The sequence below is a fragment of the Chelonia mydas genome, chromosome 16, assembly GCF_015237465.2.
Source record: "Chelonia mydas isolate rCheMyd1 chromosome 16, rCheMyd1.pri.v2, whole genome shotgun sequence".
NCBI lineage: Eukaryota > Metazoa > Chordata > Testudines > Cheloniidae > Chelonia > Chelonia mydas.
This window is the reverse complement of record NC_057857.1, coordinates 14,226,036-14,250,830: the sequence shown is the minus strand read 5'-3', so window position 1 is coordinate 14,250,830 and position 24,795 is coordinate 14,226,036. Positions and strand designations below refer to the sequence as shown.

At 55.1% G+C, this 24,795-nt stretch overlaps 1 protein-coding gene across 1 annotated transcript in view; it reads right to left on the bottom strand.

Moving 5' to 3' along the window:
* Positions 1-24,795, bottom strand: part of HMCN2 (hemicentin 2) — a 110,790-nt gene that overhangs the window by 36,654 nt on the left and 49,341 nt on the right. The window contains exons 27-53 of the mRNA XM_043530492.1: positions 24,572-24,719; positions 23,270-23,396; positions 22,339-22,493; positions 20,557-20,835; positions 19,768-20,049; positions 19,107-19,215; positions 18,189-18,358; positions 17,469-17,623; positions 16,715-16,811; positions 16,055-16,150; positions 14,959-15,135; positions 14,034-14,188; positions 13,514-13,637; positions 12,701-12,876; positions 12,145-12,241; positions 10,522-10,641; positions 9,969-10,130; positions 9,096-9,377; positions 8,327-8,494; positions 6,768-6,881; positions 6,367-6,453; positions 5,299-5,490; positions 4,557-4,730; positions 3,911-4,024; positions 2,024-2,166; positions 1,133-1,283; positions 397-615 (exon numbers count right to left, since the gene is read on the bottom strand). Of these exons, the coding sequence (XP_043386427.1) occupies positions 397-615; positions 1,133-1,283; positions 2,024-2,166; positions 3,911-4,024; positions 4,557-4,730; positions 5,299-5,490; positions 6,367-6,453; positions 6,768-6,881; positions 8,327-8,494; positions 9,096-9,377; positions 9,969-10,130; positions 10,522-10,641; positions 12,145-12,241; positions 12,701-12,876; positions 13,514-13,637; positions 14,034-14,188; positions 14,959-15,135; positions 16,055-16,150; positions 16,715-16,811; positions 17,469-17,623; positions 18,189-18,358; positions 19,107-19,215; positions 19,768-20,049; positions 20,557-20,835; positions 22,339-22,493; positions 23,270-23,396; positions 24,572-24,719 (4,273 nt within the window). The remainder of the gene's footprint in view (positions 1-396; positions 616-1,132; positions 1,284-2,023; positions 2,167-3,910; positions 4,025-4,556; positions 4,731-5,298; positions 5,491-6,366; positions 6,454-6,767; positions 6,882-8,326; positions 8,495-9,095; positions 9,378-9,968; positions 10,131-10,521; positions 10,642-12,144; positions 12,242-12,700; positions 12,877-13,513; positions 13,638-14,033; positions 14,189-14,958; positions 15,136-16,054; positions 16,151-16,714; positions 16,812-17,468; positions 17,624-18,188; positions 18,359-19,106; positions 19,216-19,767; positions 20,050-20,556; positions 20,836-22,338; positions 22,494-23,269; positions 23,397-24,571; positions 24,720-24,795) is intronic.

Genomic DNA, 24,795 nt, shown 5'->3' with positions numbered 1-24,795 from the left:
AGGAGGCTTCCTGAACATCTGGCAGCACAGCAGGTGTGCGCCATTCAGCACTTCCAGCAGTACAGCAGGGGCATCCCCCCAGTGCACCTGGCACGTCCCATAGAACAGCAGACGTACAGCACCTGGGCACGCTGGAAGATCTGGCAACGCTGACATTGGAGTATTTTAGCTGAGCACACCTGAAACATCTGGCAGCCAGGGCGGTGCGCTCCCATACCTGGAACGTCCGTTAGCACAGCAGATGTGTATCACCTGGGCACATCTGACATACTCTAGCTGGCCAGGCCTGGCCTGGCAGGTGCTCTCTACCTGGAATGCGCAGCAGTTGTCGAATAGCTAAATGAAGCTTTTGGAGTTATCTGACCACACTGAAGTTTGCATCGATAAGCTTGTTACCTAGCAATACTAAAACCCCCTCCGCAGTGGGGAGGGGCTCTCCATCCTTGTACCAGGTGAGCTTCGGGGGCGGGATGGCATTCGTGTCACAGTACAGGGAAGCTGGGCTGTTGACTGTCACCGCCAGGTGCTCTGTCACCTTTCCGTCCTGGTCTTCCTCTTGGTAGTGGAGCTGGAAGGCTGTGCTGGGATTTCCCTGCCTCTGGAACAGGGGGGGCACTGAAAGAAAGCAAGCATCAGCAATCAACCCACGCTGGGGACAAGACCCAACAGAGCGTGTGGGCAGCCAGCAGGGGCAAGCGGCTCCAAGGAGGAGGGATTAGCCAAACCGACAGCTTAGCCGTGGGAAGCATTCCTCGCCCAGTCCCCCGAAAAGCACTCTCTGGACACGTCCCCTCCTGCCACGCTGCTGTGCGGGTGGCTGCACATGGGGAAGAGGTAGGAGCTGCCTGTTGCCTGGGATTCTCAACCCATTTCCGCTCCCTTTGTGTCTCTCCCAACAGAGGTCAGAATCTGGCCCCAAATGAACCTGGCTACTTGGGCCCTTTGGGCTCCACTTGAACATGGAATCTCACTGCATTGTGGGTGAAATACAACCCTTCCACAGTGACCATTCCCTGTCCCCCTCTTCTAGCACTCCACTTCCTGCATTCTAGGGGCTGAGCCCCCTTATGCCTTCTGTTCCCAGACTCTCATTTGCAGCTCTGCGACCCGCGACCCCATGAGAGAGACTCGCCTTGAATATGCACGCTGAAGTCCTTATCGTCTTCACCCACTGGGTTGGTGGCAATGCAGGTGTAGTGCCCCGAATCCGAGACACGGGCGGGTCTGATCTGAAGAAGTTGCCCCTCACTGAGAACCTGGAGATGACCGTCACCCTCCAAGAGCTGGCAAGGAGATACCCAGAACAAGGATGTGGGGGAGGAGAAGGCGGAGTTAAACCTTTTACATGGCGATTAAATGCCAGGATCGAAGTCTTGAAAACAGCCACAGGAAAATACAGAATCCAGACCCCAAGCCTTACAAATGGTGCCTTCCCTGCCCAGCCAGCTGGAAACTGCTCTTCATTCACCAATAGATACCTGACTATTAATCATCAGAGGGTTTCATTGCCTTAAACAAGCACATTATTTCATGAGAATCAGTGTAAAGATCATGAATCTAAATGAAAACAGAACACAGAGTAAAGAATTACCCTTCCCTGCCTGCCCTCATGGCAGAAATCGCTGGGAGGCAGACCTGGAGAGCACACCCCCTCAGGGACCAATAAGGGGGCTTTTTCTGTTGTATTTCTAGGCATCATTAGACAACTGACCGTGCCCAACTGCTGTGCAGCTCCCTGCTCGAACAGGGGCTGGTGAGGTTGTCACACGTCTGCTGTCTCCTTTGGACTCCAGAAGCCTAATCAAATGAGAATAGCTGCCCAGGAAGAAAACGGCCCGTCATGACAGACTACAGGGGAACTCTCCAGCCTTCCCCACTGCAGACCCATTGATCCTGGCCCACTGAAGCCCACTGGTCCCCTCCCCTTGGCTCTGCCTTTGGAAGGCTCCAGGCCCATTAGAAATGGTTATGAGTTTTCCCTAGCAACATTGGCTGCTTCCTGCCTTTTCTTTAGCAACCTCACCTGCCCATCCTTGTACCACTGTATGGTCGGCTTGGGCACAGCCCAAGACTCACACTCCAGCGTCAGGGTGCTGTTGATCTTGGTTTTCACCTCCTTCACGGCAAATTCCCCCAAAGCATGATCTTTGGCAATCCAAGGAGGAACTAGGAGCCATGACACATGAATACAATCAGGACAAGAGAACCATCTCCCACCACACATGCCCTTGGTCTAGCCACATGGGCAAAGCGATGCTGGAACATCAGCTGACAGCTAACACCGAGGCCCCTAGGCCTCACTGAGCACTGACAAATGCATAGCTGGAAACCAGTCTGGCTCACCTGGGTGCTAGTATCGTTTAAATAGATATGAGAGTTATGAGAATGTCAGTTCAGATTTCATGAAATGCTTGTAGGATGCTGCGTGTATTAATCTGACTTAGAACATCTGTACCCCATGTTCTAAGGTGATATTTACATGTTTACTCTGTGACTATAGAAGTGTTTGCTCTAAAACGGTAACCCCCCTTCCCCCCCCCCCCCCCCCAGTCAGAAGAGAAACATCACCCAGTGTGAAACACTAGTTACCAGAAGAGCTGTCATCTCCTCTCCAACAAAAGAAGGTCCATAGACACCAGACAAGCTATTGTGAAACATCAGGGGATAAAAGACTTTGTTGATTGTTCCCCCCACACCCATGAAGAGAAGACAAAACACTCATCCCATCCGCTTGAGCTCTGGGGGGAAGGGAATACAAATCCCTGTCAAGAAGAAATTGTTATCCCTATGCTGCTTGGACTTCAGGGAGAGGGCAAGACTTCTAAGCATAAGCTAAACAGCCGGGGATCTCTTGCTTGGGTTAGCCCTAAAGGACATATAGAGCTTGCACATTACAGCAGTTTCTAAGACTAACTCATTTGTGGGTGTATATTTACCTGCTTTAACCTTGTAAATAGCTCATTTCTTTTTCCTAGTTAATAAACCTTTAGTTAGTTTATTATAGGATTGACTACAAGCATTGTCTTTGGCGGGAGATCTAGGGTGCACTCAAGCTGGGGTAAGCAACGGGTCCTTGGGACTGGGAGTAACCTAAATATTGTTGTGATTTTTAGTCTATCACAAAGGGAAGCTTGCCTAGGTGACAAGATAAATCAAAGTACCCAAGGGGACTGTCTGTGACTCCATGGTTAGGCTGTTTTAGTGCTTGAGGAATTTACATTTGATGCTTGGTTGGTGAAATCTAATTATAGAACACACAACCCGTCTGTGGCTTGTGCCCTGTCTTGCATCAGTCTGCCCGGAGGTTGGTACTCATGTTTGTGACCTACTCTCGACAGCTTGACAGGCACATTCCTGTGCTGTAGGTGTGCACAGCAACAGCCAGCCAGGGAAGAGCGCCAGGGAGAACTGTGACTCAAGGAGCACAAGGCAAAGCACACACAAGTCAGTGCAAAACAAATCCACAGCTCCGCTGCCAGGAGGGAGGGCTCTTCAGAAGGGATTGGAAGGCACATGTTTAACATGAGCTGAGAGAGCCTGCTGCAGCACACCGGGTGGCCGATACCTTGAGTGGGAGCAGGAGACAAAGGGAGCGACCAGGAGGGAAGGGTGGGTGTTGCTCCCGGACATAAACAGCCCTCTCTCAGCTGATTCAGCTCAGGTAGGACATACCCCCAAGAGCGGCAGGAGAAGGACACACAGAGAGCTTGGGCAAAGGGCCTCTAGGGCAGGATCCCTTCTTGGGCCAAAATGTTCATATCATAAAAGCCACGGCTCCGTCAGGCACATGCAACACTCATGTGACAGAAGGAAAAGAAGCAGCCATGAGACAGGTCTGAGCAGAAGTCGGCCGTAATAATGGAAACATGGGGCCTTGGCAAAGCGCCTTAGAGAGGGGCTTCGTACATACCAAGGACCCTCACTTCATAGCTCTTCACAGCCTCCCCGAGCTCATTGGTGACGATGCAGGTGTACCTGCCAGCATCCTCTTCCTGGGCATTCAGAATCTGAAGCCCCCGGCCACCTGGTCAGGGAAAAGGACTCTCCATGATGGAGCCTATGGCAGCCCTTAGTCACTTAGTTAAGAAATAAGCAGGTGAATCATCCCAACTAACAATTCCTGGTTATAACACAACACAGCGCAGGGTATGAAAAGAGCAGATATTCCCCAGGAATTGTGGCTGCCTGTCCACACACAGCAAAGCACCTTCCTCAAAGGGCCCCCTGCTGACATGCCTCAAGTCTGAGCTGCAAAGGTCACATCTGCAGCACAGCCTCCAGGCCTATAAGATCACTGGTGTCCCGCGGGCACAGCTCCAGCAGGCGTCAGCTGAGATGATGGGTTTGGGAATGTCAGCACCCATCCAGTAAGAACACGGTCCAAGACCTCATCCCGCCCCCAGGCCAGAGACCCCTGGTCACACGATCCCCCTGGACTGGACACAGATGCGAAAGGCTCCAGATCCAGTCCCTAGTCTGTGAGACCAATCAGGAAGCAGTTACATGAAGTCAAGGATGATTCTGAGCAACCACATTCACTGAAATTGATACGTTACCAGGGAGCAACTGAACGTTTGTGGATGCTTGGAAAGGAACCTCGTCCTTCAGCCAGGTGATGGTGGGGGAAGGGTAGGCCAGGGCCTCACAGGGCAGGGATACTGGGTTATTGATCACTACAGTAACATCGTCCGTGGCACCCTCATGGCTCGCCCCAGGAAACGTGGGACTAACTATTGGGAAACAGAGATCGGTTTTGAATGGAGAGAGATAATGTATCTAATTTCTGAGACTTTCTGTCACAGCTGAGACTTTCCATCACTTTACTCCGCCCACCACAGAGTGTGTAGCGCTCAGCTCCTCCGGCTGACAGCTGGCCGAGTGGGGACTAAAATATCTGGTGCAAACAGAACCTCAAGTGCTGATGTCTAAAGAAACTCTGGGGCCAGTTCAACTCCGCCCAACACAAGTGGAAGTGAAATAATGCCTAGACCACAATGGCCAAGGAAACCATACCAATGGCCACGGTTAAACGCACTCATTGCTAACATGGCTTCATTGGAAACATGGATATGACTATTCCCCTGGCTCAACAAATTGCTCAAAGGCATGGCCCCTGCAGGGTGCTGGGCCCTTCTTGCTAAAAGGCAGGCGCCCTCACTGCACACTGAACTCAGTTGGAGCTGAGAGAGCTCAGCACTGCCCTGGATCAGACCCTGAAGTCATATGAAGGAACACCTTAGTGGTTTTGAATTCCATTCCCCCGGTCAAATCTGAGAACGCCCACGGCTCTGTACTTACCTAGAACACTTAGCAGATAGTGTTTGGTTTTATCAGCCACGGCATTGGAGGCCACGCAGGAGTAGCGACCAGCGCTGGAAAGGGTGGTTTGGTTTATCTGCAAGACAAATCCGTCTGGGGATATGTGATAGGCGTCTCTGCTAAGCAAAGGGCTGCCATCTTTTAACCAAGTGATCTCTGGCTTGGGATTGCCTGTATGGTGAAAGGTAAAAGAGGTTAAAAAAAAAAACAAAACCACAACTTAGCCTTCGCTGGCATTTGTCTCACGTACGCTCAGCTGTGCTGGAGTGAGCCAGACCAGTGCTCTGGAACCCGGAGCCCAGTTCTGGAAAGTTTTCTCTCCATCCACGCTAGGATTTAAGAAGAGAGCCTCAGTAGCTGGCAGAGAGTGCTGGATGAGCCACAAGAGCAATGGGGATAAACTGGCCCTCTGTAAATTCAGGGTGGGAGGTTTCCAACCATTGGAGCAGTGAAATTCTGGGACAGCCTCCCAATAGGAGCAGTGGGAACAAACAGCTGAGCTAGTTTAAGATGGAGCTTGATAAGTGTACGAATGGGATTGTATGACACAGATAGCTGATATTGGACTCAGTGATCCAGGAGGTCTCTTCCAGGCCTACATATGGCCAAAAGGTTTCACTGTGATGAGGCAGGATCTCCCATCTCTACCTTACCCTGGTATCAAAGTTTCACCCTGATAAATGGTACCCACGTGCCATATTCTGTCTCTTTCCCTGGAATAGAGGGATCAGCTCCCTGAAGAGTTATGGAACATGCATCTTCCCCTGTTTGTTACCAGAGGAAAGAAGAAAAAAGTGTGGCAGCAGGATGGTGGTTCTATCCAGGCATTTCCAATGCAGCCAGCTCTGCAGTACATGGGAGCCCGGGACATAGGCAAGTTATTTTCCCTAACGGGAAAAAGGACTCAAATGCACATGGATGGCTAAGTCGCTAAAAAGAGCCTACTCCTTGCTTAGATGCTGGGCAGCAAAATGATAATTACCCACCCAGAGCCCTAGAGTTAAAACCACCTCTTGCTTTTTCCCAGCCGGGCCTTGCGACACTCACCTGTGGCTATGCAGGACCAGCTGACCGACTGACCCTCAGGGACTTGAACTCTGTCTTCCTCGCCCGCGTTCTCGATGCTGGGAGGAACTAGAAGGCCAAAGAGAAAGAGAGGGGAAGACAGGATGATTCTTTCGCCAGGAGTCCAACCGCACCAAGAGAGACAAGAAACCACTTTCTAGCCACTTAGAGCAAAGGATTTGGGGATTGTTGTACATGAAGGGCATATCCCAAGGGCTTGTGTGAGCGTAGCATTTAGCTTCTCGTCTACGTCAGAGAATCCCCACTGGAAACCTTGTAGCAGGCAGAGCATTAAAAACCAAGGGGACAGAGGAAATGGTGACAGGTCCCCAAGCAATAACTTAGGTATCTACAGTGTTTCTGACCCAGTGCTTCATCCTTACCTAGGACCTCCACACTGAAATCCTTCCTAGCTTCCCCAGCCGCATTGCTAGCTATGCAGGAATAGAGGCCTCCGTCTTGGGCTCGCATGCGTGTTAGCCTCAGAATCCATCCACCTGGAAATAAAGGGGAAAAGCCACGGTGGCAAAGAACAAAGAAACTGCATTACCAGTGACTACATCCTGGTCCAGGGCTTCTGCCCTGTCCTAGCAAGTCTCCAACATCGCCTGAGCTGGCCTGTCACAGCTCTCTCATTCACTCATCACCACAGCATCAGGGCACCCTCCTCAGGTCTACAAGGACACGTGAGGGGTCTACACAGCGCTCTCTCCTGCCCCTCTATCAGAGTACAGCCAACTAGGAGTGTCCACTAACCCCAGCAGGGAGTCCAACCAAACATGGCATCCTCTCGAGTGCTCTTTCCTCACAAGTAGCTCCTCAGACCACACAGAGGGCGGGTCTACCCTACAAATACAACCCAGGGGCTCTCTCCGTGTAGCTTCAGTCTCCATAGCAACTAGGCACTGAATACTGGGCTGGGATGGCAGGGCAGGGCAGGCGGAGTGGCGCACTGCTACCAGTGAAGGCCAGTAACAGATTACCACCCTCTGGGAGCAAGAAGGGAGTAGGGACGAGATCGTCTCTCTCCAAGTCACAATTCCCTCCTCAAGCTACTCCCAGGGCAGCATGCTGCTCCTTAGGGTTTGTCTTCACTGGGGAACAAGCAGCATTTACAATGAGAGCCTTAGTGGAGCTGGCTGAGGTAACCCTGAGTGTGTGTGTGGGCGGCTAGGGTTTATTCCAACCGGCCACACTGAGACAAAGCTAGCACTTGCCAGGTCTCCACTAGGGTAGCTGTCTTCTCATAAAGAACGCACCCTTCGCTCCACCTGGGGACATAGCCTTCATGAGGACAACTTTTCATTGGACAAGTCCGACAATCTCGCTCCCAGGGGTTAAATTAGCAGAAAATCCTGTCATTGCTGAATGAGTCAGGCAGCTAAAACCCTGTGCACCAGTTTGAACGCTGAGTGGTAATTAGACCTGCTTCCCTCACCCCCTCCCCCTCCACCCCAGGTATCTCTGGTGCTTTCCAGGGAAAAGTTGCTAACACGCTGGCAGAGATGTCAGAGGATGCTTGGAAGCATTAAGAGCATCCACAGAGGCCTCTGTCACTTCCATTCACAAACCACATATTTGCTTTTATTTATTAAAGACATTTTCAGTGGGATCCTGCCCAACCCCAAGTGACTCCAAGAGACACTGGCTGAGTGAGCCAAGAACCCCCAGCCTGGCAGTGACCTACAGGCTCCCAGCTCTGGAGTGTGATTGTCTAAGGGCTTGTCTATGTAGGGAAATTGACCAAAATCACTATGGAGGAATAAGCTATTCAGCAATAGCTATTCCAGGGTAGCTCCCTGTGTTATTCCATGAGCTATCCCGGAGCAACCATTGCACCGTAGCAATTCTGGTCAATTTCCCCATAGCGAAACCCTGAGTTCCACGGTTGCTAGCCAGCCAGAATAAACCTCCCAGCAATGATTACTCATTAATGCCTCACCTGACAACAGGCGTGTGTGCTCGCCGGGGATGATGGGAGAGTTCTCCCAGGACCAGCTGACCGATGGGGGCGGGACGCCTGAGGCCTCGCAGATCAGAGTTAGGGCGCCATGCAAAGAGATAGTGACATTGGTCACTGACCCTGCTCCCCTAACAAGCTCAGGGGGAACTAGAGAGACAAAGGGATGATCTTTCATTTACAAAGCAGTCTCCATGGAAGCGAGAAAATAAGCAAATGGGGGCCCTAGGAAATCCAGCTTATCCCTGCCTTCAAACTACGGACCCACGTTCAAAACAGGGGCACAAGCAGGTATGCCCAAAAAATAAGCCTGCCTCCATGGTGCCTTCAGGACCCAGATCTGTGCCACAGAGCAGCTCACTGTGAATGTAGCTGCCAATCCAAATGTGAGTTTACAGGGGTGACAAGTGCACACGCAGCCAGGCAGGTGACCCAACTCCCCGGAGGAACTTGACTGTTTGAAAGCTTTGTTCACACAGTCCAGGGAAAGCAGATGACTTTGTCTCCTTGTTGTTCACCCCATCATTTAAACCCCCTGCCACTAGTTGCTGGGGTGGCCATTGCAGTAACAATGGCTAAAGCTTACACAGAACTTTTCACCCTGATAATATTATCTCATCCTCACACCTAAAGCTCTATCATGTGTACGGTGGAACTTCCCAGTGCATCACAATTCTCCTGATCCCCGCTCTCAGACCCCTCTCCCCCAAGGTCCCAGAAACAAGAGCTAAGCTGCTGCCCGCATCCTTACCATGCACAGCAAGATCAAACGTCCTCTCCACCTGTCCAACTGCATTGGCCGCTAGGCAGGTGTAGCGGCCTGCATGGGTGACCTGCGCCCTCTGAATATGCAGCTTCCACCCCTGGTCCTTAAGAAGAAGCGCTTCCCCATTCACCACAGGCTGCCCATCTTTCATCCATGTGACTGTTGGCTGCGGTGATCCCCCGGCTTCACATTCTAGTGTAATCTCACCTGCCTTGGCCACGGAAATCTTCTTTGGGGCTTCGCCGCTGCCTTTGATCACTGGCAGAACTGCAGGTGAGAAGAGCACAAGGCAGAGACACTGCACCGACCTGTTGGGATTCAACTCCTCCTGGGTTTTCTGCAAGAGGATATTAACGGCAGCAAGCGATTGGTCTGGACCAGCCAAGGACAGCTATGAGCCAGGCCGAATACTAAGGCAATCCAGACTCTGGGGTAGGGTTCACTGACCGCCAGCTGTCTTGAAATACTCAAAATCACCCAGCTACTTTGGACCAGTGGCTCCCAAAGATTGCCCAGCTGAGCCCACGCTGGCTGCTTGCCAGGAACCCAAGGGCAGCACCTAGTTTTGGAGATCATAGCTGCCCTCCTCACCAGGGAGGTGTAGATTGCAGAGACCACAGGTCCAGCATACAAAGTGTGGACCACGATGGAGCACGGCATGCTGGGACATGGAGTCTCCAAGGCCACACCTGGGCAGGAGAAATGAGAGAAGCTCTATGCTCCATTCAGCCACTCATGCTCCCCAAACCACTAACAACGACTGACTTACACTGGAACTCTTATTGTTATTCTCCACGCAGAGATTCGGCTCCCTGTAGTATAAAACCTCACTCCTCCCCCAGCACCTCTCCGACTCACCGTCCACCTCCAGCCGGTGCTCCCTTCTGCTGCTGCCAGCCGCATTGCTGCACTCACAGGTGTAAGATCCCTCATCTGCTGTCTGCACCTTCCCGATGTACAGCAGCCTGCCTCCTGCGGAGATACGCTCGGGGCGTCCAGGCTCCATGGCAAGGGGCGTACCTGCAAGGTGGGGTGGGGGAAGAAAACAAAAGTCTCCCCTGAGACTCCTGGCAGCACTAGCTCCGAGGCACACTGTCCTACAGAGGGTCGGATAGTGGTTACATGGAATTGCCTGCTTCTCTCCAAGGAGACAAACCCGCGATTGCCTCTGAGGCAGATGCAGCCTTCCCAAAAGGGGCAGCTTCTCCTTGTAGACAAGAAGGAGATGCCAACACAAGTCTAAGTAGGTTTAAATCAATGTGTATCCTCGGCTTTGAAATCCAGCCTGGGACCTTCTAGCCCACTGGCTCAGAACCATGCTGTCTAGCTGGCGGGACTAACACTGCAGAGCTGGTAGCCCTGCTAGGTGACATCTTCCTGGGGAGGAGCGAAGATATGAACACAACCCTACCGTCTTTCTCCCAGGTGAGGGTGGGGAAGGGGATCCCGCTGCACTCGCAGGACAGGCTGACGGACTGTCCCTCCATCACAGAGAGGGCAGCAGGCTCTTCCGAGGAGAACGAGGGGGGAACTGCATGGGACAAAAGAAGGGTATAACTGAGTGCAGGGGGCATCAGACATGCTACAGAAGCGGTGGTATGTGATGCTAGCTAGCTTCCCAGGGGACTTCACTCTGTTTGCCACTCTCTGGCTTACAGGAGGTGGGTTTGGCCAAAGGAGAACAACGAGAAACACGTGACCCCTGCCCGTTGCCCCGACGGGAAACCAACCTGCCCAGCATCACACACATTTAATCGCAAGTGCCACTGTCAGTCACACAGACTTGCAATTTTGATCCATGTGGAAAGAATAATTTCAACTTTCCAGCTATTAAAAACCAGCAGTATTCTCAATCATACAACTCTCCTACAGCATACGACAGTATAGAAAGCGTACTGTGCCAGCCGTGGGGTTAAAGAACATTCAGACTGGCCAGCCACACTATTATAGATAGGGCAGGCAGCGTTGCCTAGTACTAAGGTAGCCTGACACTTCCTTGTTTTCAGTTGCTTAAAACTTTCCCAATCTTCAATCATTTGGGCTGAAATTTTCCATGCCAGGTGTTTGCCTCCAGCTGATTATTATTAATTATTATTATTGGTAATTTTAGCCAGAATAGCTTAGCTGTCCTCAAGGACAAAGCCATGGAAAAATGTTGCACAGCCAGCCTCAATTCTGGCATTTCCTAACTTTTGGGTGCTTGACTTTGCAATTTTAATAAGTTTCTTTCGGAGCAGTTTGGTGCGTGTGAAATATCTATTTTAAGTAGTAATAACGGACCACAGACTTCTAAAATTAAAAAAACAAAGAAGCAACTAAACCATGTGTTAGCGAGATAATCCAGCTTCAGAAAGCTTAGCGTGAGGTTATGCAAGCAAGTGTGTTTGAGGAACTGCACATGAGCACTGTGGAGGGCTGTATTTTGGGAGAGGGTGTGCTCGTGTGTAAGAGAAGGATTTTATCATTGCCAGGGCAGATCCCAAAGGGATGCAGTCTCCTTGCACAGCGAGCGCACCCAGATTGACAGGACACTGGAATGGTTTTACACAAGGTTTCACCGGCCGTTAGGTGGAAAATAGGTATCATTCCCCACCTTTGGGAATGGGGTGTGTGTGTTACAGACTGAACTGCCTTCACGGAATGGACATAACCTAATAAAGTGGATCCAAGATGCACACACCCCGCCCTCACTAATAGCAACCAGGCTGGGACAGCTGGAGTGGGGAGGGACAAAGGGATTTCTCCTTCTCAGCAAGTTCTGAGACCCAAATTTACAGGCGTGGGGCTTGAATTTCCGGGCAGCTGAGCACCCACGGCTCCTACTTAAGATAACAAAAGCTGCCTGTAGGCTCTTAAAATCCAACCCAGTTGCTGCTATTTTCCTGACCCTTGTAAGAGGTGGCTGTATTATGCCGTGTGGTTAAGATGGAGGAACTCTCACAGAGAGTGACATTAGTCCATGGGGCCAGGCAATATTCAAGCCCCTCCAGGGGATCTTTGTCCCCCTCCCATGTTTGGCCAACACTTGGCTTACCCCAGACATGGAGGTTGTAGCGCTTCTCCGCCCGGCCCAAGCGGCTCGACACCTCACACGTGTATCTCCCTGCATCTCGCGCCTGAGCGTGCTCAATCTGTCAAAGCAAGCAGAGCCGGGGTGGGATCGAGAGACGGGCAAGCAGCGTGCCACTCGCCCAGCAGCAGCACCAGAAATGCACGCCCAGCCCGGCAGCAGGGCCAAAGGCCGCTCACAGCCCAGGCCCATCGTCCAGGTTGCTCCTGGCAACAAGCCCCTCCGTTCTGGTGCAGTGCTGCAGCCATTCAAGCTGGGCCCAGCGGACTCAAGGGGCAAGGAAAGCGCTGAGTCGGCACAAGGACTCTCACGCCTGAGGAACACAGCCTGGGCGAGACGGGGGTAGGCCCATTTCTCCGTGACTCCGAGCCACACCTCTCACGAGCAGTGGAATTGCCTGCCAAGGCCAGGCAGGGGAGAGCCAACGAGCCATAGCCAGGCATACAGGGGACAGAGACATTTACTGCAGGGCCAAGTTCTCTGCATCCCCTCCCAACTCAGCACCGGCCAGAATAGTCACCTGGAGCACGGCCCCGTCTGCAGAGAGTCGGGCTCCGGGGTCCTGCGGGAGAGGGTGCCCGTCCTTCAGCCAGCGGAGCACGGGAGAGGGGGCCGCGTGGTGCTGGCATTCCAGGGTCACGGACCGGTTAATGATGACTGAGATATTTAGCTCCTCACCAAGGTCATTTGGGGGCACTGAAAGGAAACAACCCTGGGGTAAAATCAACAGGGAAATGGCTCCTTCCTGAGGCCAACACGCAGGAGCAGGGCAACTGAACGACCACACCAGTAGATTCCAAACCTCCGCTCCCGCCTCCTCCCCATACCCTGACCCGTAACGCGGAAAGGCCAGGGCTTAATCGGTAATGAAAGAGGTGCCTGGGGTCAAGCAATTAGGGACTGGAGCTCAAGCTCAAGCTCAAGATGACCCATAACTGACACGGCCAGGCCCCAGGGGCGCCGGGGCTCGGAACGGCCAGGCCCCAGGGGTGCCGGGGCTCGGAACGGCCAGGCCCTAGGGGCGCAAAGGCTCAGCCCTGGCACAAATTGAGCCCTGGGAAAAGCCCCCGTGCAGGGCTGAGGACCAGCCTGTGACAGAGCCCCTGAGAAGCGGGAGGCCCTGCAGTCACCATACATGGGGTTTGACGATACCTTATATTTACAGGGCTTTAGCAAACAGACAGACTGGCTCCCCTAATCTGCGTAAGCTGCAAAGCAGCATCTGCTCTACCAAACACAGGAGTCACTAGGAGGTGAGCTGCGGGGAGGGGGGAATCGCGGTCTGAGACAGATTCCTCAGCCTGGGTGGGGGGTCAGAGAGGCCTGTACTTACCTTGCACCCGCAGCACAGCATCCCACCTATCCTCTCCCACGGCACTGATGGCCACACAGGAATACGTCCCCGCGTCCGAGAGGTGCGCGCTGGCCAGGGAGAGGACGCGTCCCCCGGACAGGATCTGCGCCGTCCCCAGAAACAAACCAAAAAGGGATCAGTGAGCAGAGGGGAGCTTCCAGCCTGCTGCTCAGCATCCTGCCTCCCCAAGCACCGGGATGGGAAACCGCAGAGCTGCGCGAGCCGGGACCTTGCACTAGGCCTGTCCTCATCAGCTGGCACCCAGGCCCTGGAGAGAGAACTCCACTTCCCCCACCATCAGCTCCCAAGTTTCCGCACCATGGAGGGATGGGAGCAGCAGGGGAGGCAGCCCCGTGGCCCTTTACCCAACCCCGCTAGAGCAGGAAATTCCAACAGACTGATGTGCTCTGGGTGGCAGGGGCCTCGGAGCACAGGCCTGGTGCCAGGAAGGACCCAGACAGTCCCTTCTGCTGGTTCTAAGCTAGCCGTCCACACTGACCTGTAGTCCCCCGGGCACCGTGCTGGAAACAGGATTGCCGTCTTTCAGCCACACCAGTGTCGGGGCAGGGATCCCTGCAGCCTCGCAAGCCAGCTCCACCTCCTCACTCAGCAACGCAGTGACAAGGCTGGGGCCGTAGGTGATTTGGGGAGGCACTGGGGAGGCCAAAGTCATGCGCTGAGCCTCACAGAAACACCAGGACATGAGCATGGGCAAAGGAAAGGTGGGGTGGGCAGAACCACCCAGAATAACGTGGTTTGTTGGCATGATCCTTTCCACCGGGACTTCCCAGTGGGGTGAACAAAATCCCATCACTGGCTGTGGAGGGGAGAAAGGGGAGGCTCTGGCCCTGAAGGGGGAGGTGTTCAGCGTCCAGGCTGGAGCAAGGGAAAGGCTGGATTGTGCTTCCTCCAGAGTGAAAGCCTCCTAGCGGAGCAAGAGCCACGGAGGATCCCAGGCCAAAGTCTCCAGCTAGAGCTCGAAGACTTTGAATGAGCTGGGGGTTCTGTGGGGCCCGGCGAGGTGACAGGCCCTGCTCTGGGGTCATGTGGCGAGACTGCCATGCCTTACATTAGTATGCATTAGATGGTACTGGAGTGTTGTGTGGGGTTATCTGAAGTTGCTGGGTGGTGCAAGACATTCTGGGACAGCACACAGTCACTGCTGGGATGGACATGGGGGGGTTTAATCACATGGCCTAGAACGGCCAAGCTCTGAATTGCCCAGCAGTCTAGACAAACCCTCTTGCTTCGGCTCTGACCCCAGTTCTGCTCACTGAGATTTTGTTACACGGGTAAAGGAACGTGCCACTGAGTGCCAGGGAGGGATGGCGGGCATGGACCAGGGAGTCCGTCGAGTGATGGGAGACCCCAAGACCAGAGACTCAGAGGCCGCTGGTGCCTTCCCTGCCCACCAGGTCACTCACCAGTCACCTGCAGGCTGTAATGGAGTTCGCTGCTGCCCACCACACTGGATGCCACGCAGCGATAGCTCCCCGCGTCCGAGACCTGAGCCCGCTTGATCTGCAGGCGCCTCCCATCGCCCGACAGGACAAGACCTGGACTGGCCGAGAGAAGCTGGGGCCCCTTGTACCAGGACACGTCTGAAAAGGGAAGCAGGAGGACGCGGGCTGAGTTAGTGGCCCTGCCACCTTCACCACCCCATGGACCTGCCTTGTCTGTGGTTTAAACCGTTTGCCACCTCCGTTATATTGGCTTTATATTCCCCATTATATTCTTTATATTTGTTTGTTTTACTAATACAACAGCAACAAAAAGTCCCAAGCAGGGCAAGGAGGAGGGCCCGTGATGGAAGAGACACTGCCTCTCTAGCAGGAAGGTGTCTGCGATAACCAGGGGCTGTGTAAGCCAATCTGGGCTGCTTTTCTCAGATCTGTCTGAAGAGAGGGCTTTGCATTTGATTCTGGGGAGCTTGGCAGTCCAATTGCAGTGCCACAAGCCTTGAGGCAGGCAACCCCTGAAGGGAGGATGGTCGCGTAGGTCAGGCAGTGCGCTGGGACATGGCAGATCTGCATTCAGTCCCCAGCTCTGGCACCGACTCCTCTGTGTGACCTTGGGGAAGTCACTTAGGCGGTGATAGTCAAGGGCATGCCCGAGGGAAACTCTCAAATCCACTGTAATTCAAAGGGGTTTGGGTGCCTAATTCCCTTTGGCTCCTTTGAAAATCCAGCCTTGGTCTCTCTGTGCCTCAGTTCCCCACAACAATCCTTTGTCTGTCTTGCCCATTTTTGCTTTAGGTTCTTTGGGGCAGGGAGAGTCTGACTGCACATTTGTACAGCAGGGACCCCAGGTGAGCTGGGGTATGGGCAGTGCCCTAGTACAAACAATAAAATGGAGCCCCTTTAGCTGTGGGCTCTAAGATAGAACCACAACAGGGAGGAGGAGTCCCATGCGACCGGTCTAGATTTGAGCAGAGAGGGCTGAGATGGGGTGGGAAACCAGGCCAGGCAAATGGATGAACGCTGGAAAGAAGACGAGCCAGAGGGAGCAGAATTGCCTTACTAGGAGTGGGCATTCCAGAGGCCAGGCACTCAAAGGATGCTGGGAAGTTCTCAGGGACGGTCTGGTTCACCTCTCCGGGTTCAATGTTTGGGGGCACTGCAAAGAAACATCACGTCAGTCCGGGGGCTCTGCGCAGCCCCACGCAGGCGTTGCCAGAGGCAGCACGGGGAGGGAGGAGGTTGGGAGGGTGAGATTTTATACACACAGCTGTGCTGTGACAGAGCAAGGGGCTGGGAGTCAGGCCTCTTGGGTTCCATAACCAGGTCTGGGAGGGAATGCCATCTAGTAGTTAGAACCAGAGGCTGGTAGTCCCAGGACTCCTGGGTTCTACACCCAGCACAGCCACTGATTGGACAGGTCACTGTGACTTTTGTGAAACGGGAGGTAACACCATCCCCATCGCCAGGGCCCTAGCAGGGTTAATGATTATTGGTAACACACAGAGGTTGCAGGATGGAAAACAGCAAACACTGCAATTGCTGAGTCATTTTCACTTAAGAAAGAGAGAGGATGGGGGAAGGGAAGAGACTGATCCGGTTTGGTTTGGACTCAGGCCTGGGGGTAGCTCTCTGGGCAGGTTGTAGCTCAGCGAGCCAATTGCCAGGATGGAGCCGGTGGCTAGAACGCTGGGTGCAGCCCATCCCATCTTTGGCTCCTCACCCAGCACCTTCAGCCTCACGTCTCGCCTCCCTTCCCCTGCAGGGTTCGTGGCCACACACGAGTAAACCCCTTCATCCACCACGTCCACCTTCTCGATCTACGGGGAGGACAGGAGGGAGTCCATGGTTAGAGTCATGCCACACACAAACACACTTTCCGCGAGCGTGGTCACACTCTGGGCAGCAACTCTGTGCCACGGCTGTTCAGCCGGCTCTCCTTCCCCCACCGCCCTGCCTCCAATCGAACGCACAGCTCCCTGCTGTGCCAGCCCTGAGCTCCTCCACAGCTCTGCTCTAGCACCCCCAGCCTGACTCCAACCCCCTGCTAGTCCAGCTCTGGAGACAGACCTGGCATTTGCCCAACATGCACTCGGCTGAGACCATGCTTGTTTTCAGCTGTCCGAAGCCCAGTTTGGTCCCAGAGGTGACAGGACACTACAGAGCATGCAAAGCAATTGGTACAGCCCCACTAGACACAGCTCCCGGCAGCGCTCCATTCGCTTGACCGAGGAAATACCCTCAGGGCTTGTTGAAGTCTTGCACTAGTGTAATGAGACACCCACACCCCAACAGCTTCACCCAGCGCACCATCACAGCAGCAGCCCTTCCGCACACGCGCGCTCACACAAACACACACACCCATCGCAACATGCCTACTTTGGACTTGTACATTCACATGTGATCTTTGCAGCACCACATCTGCCTCTCGCTCACATCCATCCCCCTGGTCTGGGCCACAGCTGCACCCACCCTACCCGCAGAAGGCTGCCCGTTGCCTGCAGAGCAATTCCATCCTTCCACCAGCTGAGGCTGGGTGCGGGGACTCCGGTGGCCAGGCACTGAACAGCCACCGAGTGACGAAAGGCAACGCTGAGATCCTCTCCACCCACAACGCGGACCGACGGGCGCTCTGGCAAGAGAAGGGGGAGACGGGGGCGTGGCACCACGTGGGCACATACCAATCACACTCAGGGGGAGGTGTATGTGCAGAGATGTGGTGTTAGTGGATCTGTCATAGCCCCCCTTCAGCCACTTGAACCTTTGCCTGCAGCCTCCTTCATATATAAGGATGGATCCGATGGAACTCACCAGATCCCCCTGCCTTTACCCTGGTGATTGTTCCCGCCGCCCTCCACCTCCTGGGGGCCTGTGTCTGAAGCAGTGCTTATTCCTGGCCTCCCGGGGGGCAGGTGATAATGCCACCCCAGTCCTCCAGCAGGAGACCCTGGTGCACCCAGTGACCTGCCCACAGGCACTATTTGTCTAGAGCCAACCAGTGCCACCTCCTTCAGGAGCACAGAGCCGAATGGCTGGGGCAGGAGCCAAGCTCATTGCTGAACCTGTGACCCTGGAGATGCAGCACCCCAAGGAGGCTGGCTGAGACCTTGTTTCCCAGCCAGATGCTCCCATCTCTTTCCCAGCACGAAGCCTGGGACGTGCTTCTCCGACAGGCGGCTCGGGAAAGTCCTGCTCACCTTGCACTGACACCTGCACCTCTGCTCTGGCTCCGCCCGCCTCGCTGCCGGCTTCGCAGGCATAGAGCCCACCGTCGCGGAGCCTCACACGGGGAATCCAAAGCATCCTTCCGTCCTCTGGCATCACCACCCCATCCAGCTCTCCGAGTGGCTGGCCGTTCTTCAGCCACCTGGGACAGAGGGAATGACAGGCGAGTTCTTACCAGGTGAAGAACAGCGGCTCCCCCACCCGCCGCCTAGAAGGAGGCCTGTCGCCCACCAGGCAAGGCAATCAGCAGAGGAACAGGGAGCGGAAGTGGCATCAGGGGCTGGGATCATGGAGTAGCCAGCAGAGTTTGCTACAGGTGAAGCATCCTCACATCCCCTCGGATATTTCAGAGTAGAGCCTGGCATTGCAAACCCCTGGCTGCTGGGCCCAGGAAAGAGGGAATTACTGGGGGAGAGGAGGGTGAATCAGCACAACTCCCCGTATTATGCACAAGCAGTTTCCCTCAGCTTCCCCAGCTGGCAGATGACTGGTGTATTCAGCACAACTCCTGCCACCCGGGGGGATGGCGCTAAGGTAGAACTGCCATGGGGTTGTGGTGCGAGCAGGGGCAGTTTATACCCCAAACTAGAGAGGAGTGGGGCAGTGGATAGGGAGGGGAGCCACTGAATAGAAGGAAAATCCAGGGGTAACAGCTCAGAGTTTTTGCTCCTCCATCCCCCGTGGGGTTTTCCCACCAGCTCCCTAATACTATTAACCACAAAGAGACACCCCAAAATATGGAGAGCAGATGCTGCACATCCTGCATTCCTTTGAGAGCCTGCTCTACAGCCCAGTGCTCAAAGGGTTAAGAGGCCCAGAAAGAAGCCTCAGGAAGACCCGTGCCAGACCCCAGAAAGGGGTTTCCTTGCACCCTCCATCTCTGTACTCACTGGACCCTGGGGGCAGGGAAGCCTGTGGCATGGCAGGGAATCCTCAGGGAGTCATTCACAATTGCTATCACATGACCTTCCCCCTCGCCAATTATCAGCTGAGGAGGAGCTGATTGGAAGAAGAAAGCACAAAAGAAAAGTCAGCAGAGAGTAACAGGCATCCTGCTCACCCTCAACCCAGACTGGGGCCCTGACATAGTGGAGAATGCATGCGCGGGGATCCGGGAGCAGCCGGGGGGCCCAGAGGGCTCAGTCAGTATCCCCGGAGATCCAGGGGGCATAGTCAGCATCGCTGAGGATCCAGGAGCAGCTGTGGGGCCCGGAGGGCATAGTCAATATCCCCGGGGATCCAGGGGGCACAGTCAGCATCCCTGAGGATCCAGGAGCAGCCGGGGGGCCCAGAGGGCTCAGTCAGTATCCCCCGGGATCTGGGACCAGCCAGAGGGCCTCAGTGAAACACATGACAAAATGGCAAATCCATTAAAAGCTTTTCGGTGCAGCCCTTCCCCATGCCCTGCCCACAGTGGCTACCAGGCAGCGCATGTTGCCCCTGGCCGTGGCCCTATCACGGTATAGCAGGTCACTGCCCCCTAAGAACGCTGTGCAGCTCCCCCAGTCCTACAGCATCACTGACATCCCTCCTGGTCGCCCAGCGGCTTACCCCGAACGATCACTGAATACTGGATTGCCCTCTCCCCTGCCGGGCTGCTAGCTAAGCAGGTGTAGGTCCCCCCTGAGCCTTCCAAGACCCTCTCGATCCTCAGCACCGTGCCACCTCCTAGGATCTGCGTCCCATTGCTTCTGGCCAGCGGCAGGCCGTCTTTGAGCCAGGAGAGGGCAGGCGGGGGCTGGCCGCTGGCTGAGCACTCCAAGGCCAATGGCTGGCCCATCACTGCTTCCACCGTCCGGCCTCCTGGGCTGTCGCCATCAATATCAGGTGGCACTGCAGGGGCAGGGAGGACACAGCTGGCATTAGCACCGGGTACGTGGAATGGAGACATGGTGCTGTATTACCAGCATGCTACCTCTGCGGGAGGGGGGATATGATCTGGGAATGGTGGGATTCTGCGCTGGGGAAGCAGAGGGACCGGATGGGCCTGAGACCACACACGGTACAGCTCGGCTCAAGTGCCCGAGGTGGTCCGAGGGATCGATGAGGGGAGAGGCCCAGGAAGACAGCAGCACACGTGTCACTGCAGGACTCGGGGCGAGCTGTAGGAGGAGCCGGTGAGCACGACGGGAGAGGCACCCGCCGCTCTCCTTGGCCATGGCAATCATGGGCCTCCGACTGACGGAGCCCTGGCCCTTCAGCCGGTGCTGCCTAGTGAGCCAGCGGGGAGCAATTGCCGTACAGCCCAAGCTGCTGGGGAGAATGAGTGGCGCATCCCCTTCCCCCTTACCCCTCTCCGAGCATGTCTGGCCGGGGGCCGCGCAGCTCGGGAAGCCTTACCATACACCTCCAGCCTCACAGCCTTCTCTGCCACCCCTGCAACGTTGGTGGCCCGGCAGGCATAGAGCCCAGCGTCGGACACCTGGGCCTGGCTCAGCTGGAGGCCCCTCCCCCCATCGGTGTAGGCTGTCCGGGCGCTGGAGACGATGGGGCGCTTGTCTTTGAACCAGGTGATGCTGGGAGCCGGCGAGCCCCGAGCCTCGCACCGGAGCCCGACGGGGCGGTTGAACAGGCCCACGACTTCCGCCCTTTCACTGGACCCCAGGATGGTGGGTGGAGCTGAAAATGCGAATGAATGCGGAGAGTGAAACACGGGGGAGAATGAACACCCCGAGAGGCGGCTGCATGGCTCCCACCGGAGGGGCTGGGCAGAGGAGGTTCCACAGTGTCCTTGCCTCCAGCTCCTGGGGCAGAGCGGCCCACGAGGGCACTGTCACCTGGAAGCCGTAGCACGTTCACACCTGGTCTTTTCAGGGTCGACTATGCCAAGCAACTCCTACAGAAGTAACGCTGGTCTGATGAAAGAAGGACTCTTACCACTGGAAGGGGGCAGGGCAGCATGGCAAGGAAGCTCACACACAATTAGGTTGGACCAATGGGCCACTGCATTCTGCCTCCAGCAGTGGCCTGGGTACCCAAACCCCTATGTACTCTGTGGTCATGCCTGATGCTAGAGCAGGTGAGCCCCCGTAACACACCTGGCAGAAGAGGGCTCTTTTCTGGCCCCAGAAGCAGTTAGGGAAGGATGGAGGCTCAGGGATTGAGGGTTGCCGGTGAGGAAACAGGGGAGTAAAGGAGACTTACATTAAAGGCAGCGCATTGGCATGGTGCAGCTGTCACCCACTGGGTAACACCATAAAGGCTTCTCACCCACCCTGAATGTACCGATCAGCACCCAGATGAAGAGCAATGAGCATCTGCAGACAACAGGCACATGGCCCACTGCCACCACTGTTAGCCCGAAGGGGCAACGCATAACTGGATCGTCAATTACTTCAACTAGACTTGGCCTCAAGGACCATGGAGGAAGAGATTGGGGGAGATAATTTCTCTCTGGGTGCGTCGGGGGCTTGCCCTGCTCCGCCTGCCTGGTGCTCCCCAGCCCCCGACTCACAATTCCCTTGACGAGCACCATCTTCCGGCTTACAGAGCCACACGGCGCTGTTTCCGGGATCGGAACACCTCCCCGCCACGTGGCCGCATGCCCAATCCCCTCCCAGTCTCCTACAGCCCCACCCTCGAGAGCCTCGAAACCGCCCAGTGGCCGCACCCATCCCAGCTACGGTGCCTCCGCTCATAGCGGGGCCTGGTCCAGCAGCCTTGGTGTCACTGCCGGCAGGGCCCCTAGGAGTCCCCAGTACCGCCCCATAGAGCCCCCTCCCCCTGCGCCACACCCCATGAATCCTTGGTAACATCCCTTAGAGGGCCCCCCATGCTACACCCCACAGAGTCCCCCTCCCTCCCCCAGGCATTCATGGCCCACCATACAATTTCCATGCCCAGACGTGTCCCTCAGGCCAAAAAGTTTGCCCACCCCTGAGCTAGCACACCAAGACCACCTGAGCTCAGACCCTGGGGGTCGGGAGGGCTTGAGAGCCCCAGCTGCCATCTGAGCCACCATGTCCACACTGCTACTTTTAGCGCACTGGCTCGAGCCCGTCTATTTGGTCTGGGAGGCTCACTCCAACCTGCAGTGTAGATGTACCTATTGCCACACTCACACTACTTCTATTTGCAGTTCTCAAAGCAGGTCGCAGAGGAAATTCCACTTTGGGAACTTACTGTAAACATGCAGTTGGAAAGTCTTGGTTTGCTGGCCAGCCTGGTTGAAGGCCAAGCACTGGTACTTCCCTTGGTCTCTCAGCTGGCTGCCCTGGATCCTCAACACCTGTCTCTGCTCCAAGAACTGGATCCGGGTGTCCATCAGGGCAAGAGGCCTGAGGATACAGAAGAACAGAACGAGGCATAAGACCTCAGCCAGAGGGCAGAGCCGGCTGCATTTAGGGCAACGGTGCTAGTGATTCCTGGGAGGTTTCATCCTTGGTCAGTAAATGTAGTGCCAGCAAAAGGCCCTGGATAGACCGTCCTGGAGACCGAGACCCTCTGTTTGCCCACAGACACTGGGCAGCCGTTGCAAAAACTCCCCCACATCCGTCTCCACCCTGACATACCCCTCGCAAGTTCCGAGGGGTGTCTGATCACGAGGCTTTGTGGACGAGATCAACTCCAGAGCACGGCAGCTCCCAGGGCAGAGCCCTTGCACCTTGAAGCTGCCCCATCACCATGTGCTGCAGTGTCACGTAGTGACGGCAGAGCTATTCCCTGGTGGCAGCCTGGCCTGCAGGATGGCACGCAGCTTGCACGGATCCCATCGTGTGTGCTCTGACAGGCCTGTGAGCAGGAGGAACCCTCCCCAGGGAGGAGAGGTGAGAGCTCTGTCCTTGGCCTCCGTGCCAAGACTGCCAAGGAGGGTCTCAGCGACGGACGTTTTGAGGAAGTGGCATTAGAAGTGGATGGAGAGGTCACCGGGTTTCCAAAAGCACTTTCTCTGCTCCTGGATCCCAATCTCTAACTGCATGTAGTGTGGGGTCCCTAGAGCCTGCCCGAGCTTACTCCCTACCCGGGGCCTCACTCCCGCCTTGCAACCCCTGTTAAACCCAAGCTTTCTGCAGCCTCAAGCTGACCTGAGCTGGCTGTGTCCCCTGGCACTTACTGTCCGTCCTTCATCCACTCCACCTGGGGAGGCGGCACTCCCGTGGTCCGACACTGCAGTTCCACCTCAGAGCCCACCAGCACCGACAGGTCGTGGGGCGACCCCACGCCGTACACCACAGGCGAGACTAGGGGAGGAAAGGAAGGAGGAGATCCTGGGAGAGCCAAAATGACAATGGCCAAGGATACGGGCGGTGAGGGGAAGACCTGGGGGCCGGGAGGGGTTGTTTGATAGTTGCACTGTAAGGGGATTAACAGCTTTATTACAGTTTATAAGGTGCATTCAAGATGCATGTCAGTTTCACCGTCCTCCTCCCATCCGCCTTCCAAATGCAGCCCAGAGAGAGGAAGGAGAACAAGCAGGCCCTGGCGTCCTATGGGGGTGGGGGTGGTTAGCAAAACAAAGGCAGGTGACCGTGGAAAACTGCTGCACTTCCTTATTGCAGTGCAGCCACTCCCAGGCTTCTCAGGAGGCGGAGGCTCAGAAGAGCTTCTCCCCCTTAACTCCTCATTCATTCAACACCCTCTCTCACTGAGAAAGTAGATAAGGAAGTGTTATTTACTCCTTCTCATAACACAAGAGCTAGGGGTCACCAAACGAAATTAAGAGGCAGCAGGTTTAAAACAAACAAAAGGAAGTATTTCTTCACACAACGCACAGTCAACCTGTGGAACTCCTTGGCAGAGGATGTTGTGAAGGCCAAGATTATAAAAGGGTTCAAAAAAGAACTAGATAAATTCAAGGAGGACAGGTCCATCAATGGCTATTCGCCAGGATGGGCAGGGATGGTGTTCCTAGCCTCTGTTTGCCAGAAGCCAGGAATGTGCGACAGGGAAAGGATCACTTGATGATTACCTGTTCTGTTCATTCCCTCTGGGGCACCTGGCATTCACCACTGTCAGAAGACAGGATACTGGGCTAAGATGGACCTTTGGTCTGACTCAGTATTGCCGTTCTTATGAACACTACGCACCTGGCCAAACTCAGACCTGGTGTAAAAGGGTGCAACTCTCAGGAAGTCAATGGAGTTGCACTTGCTTACTCCAAGCTCTGAATCTGGCTCCATGGATTCAACCTGTGGCCTGGCACCCCTGTTGGCTTTGGGGAGGTGGAGGATTAGTGGCTGCCAAGGAAGTTAAGCCCTTCCCCAGAGGGACTGTCAGCAGGCTGGCAGGTTAGCCCTGGTGGGAGGACTGGGACACTGGGATTAGTATCTTTCCCATCAGTCCCTGAACAGATTTCGCTGGCACGACCAGGGATACTTTTGCCTTAGACAGAAGGAGGCTAAGAACCGTGACTCACCTAGAACAAGGACGTGGAAGAGTCTTTGCGCCTCACCAACCCTGTTCACAGCTTTGCACGTATAGGACCCCGCGTCCTCCTTCCGCACCTTGTGGACCCGGATGGACTGTGCTCCACTGAGGAAAAGGAGACTGCCACTCCCCGTGAGCTATGGGGAAATAGCTAGAAGTAGGACAAGGTGGGAAGCACCTTACCCACTGCCACCCAGGTCCAGCTCAGAGCAC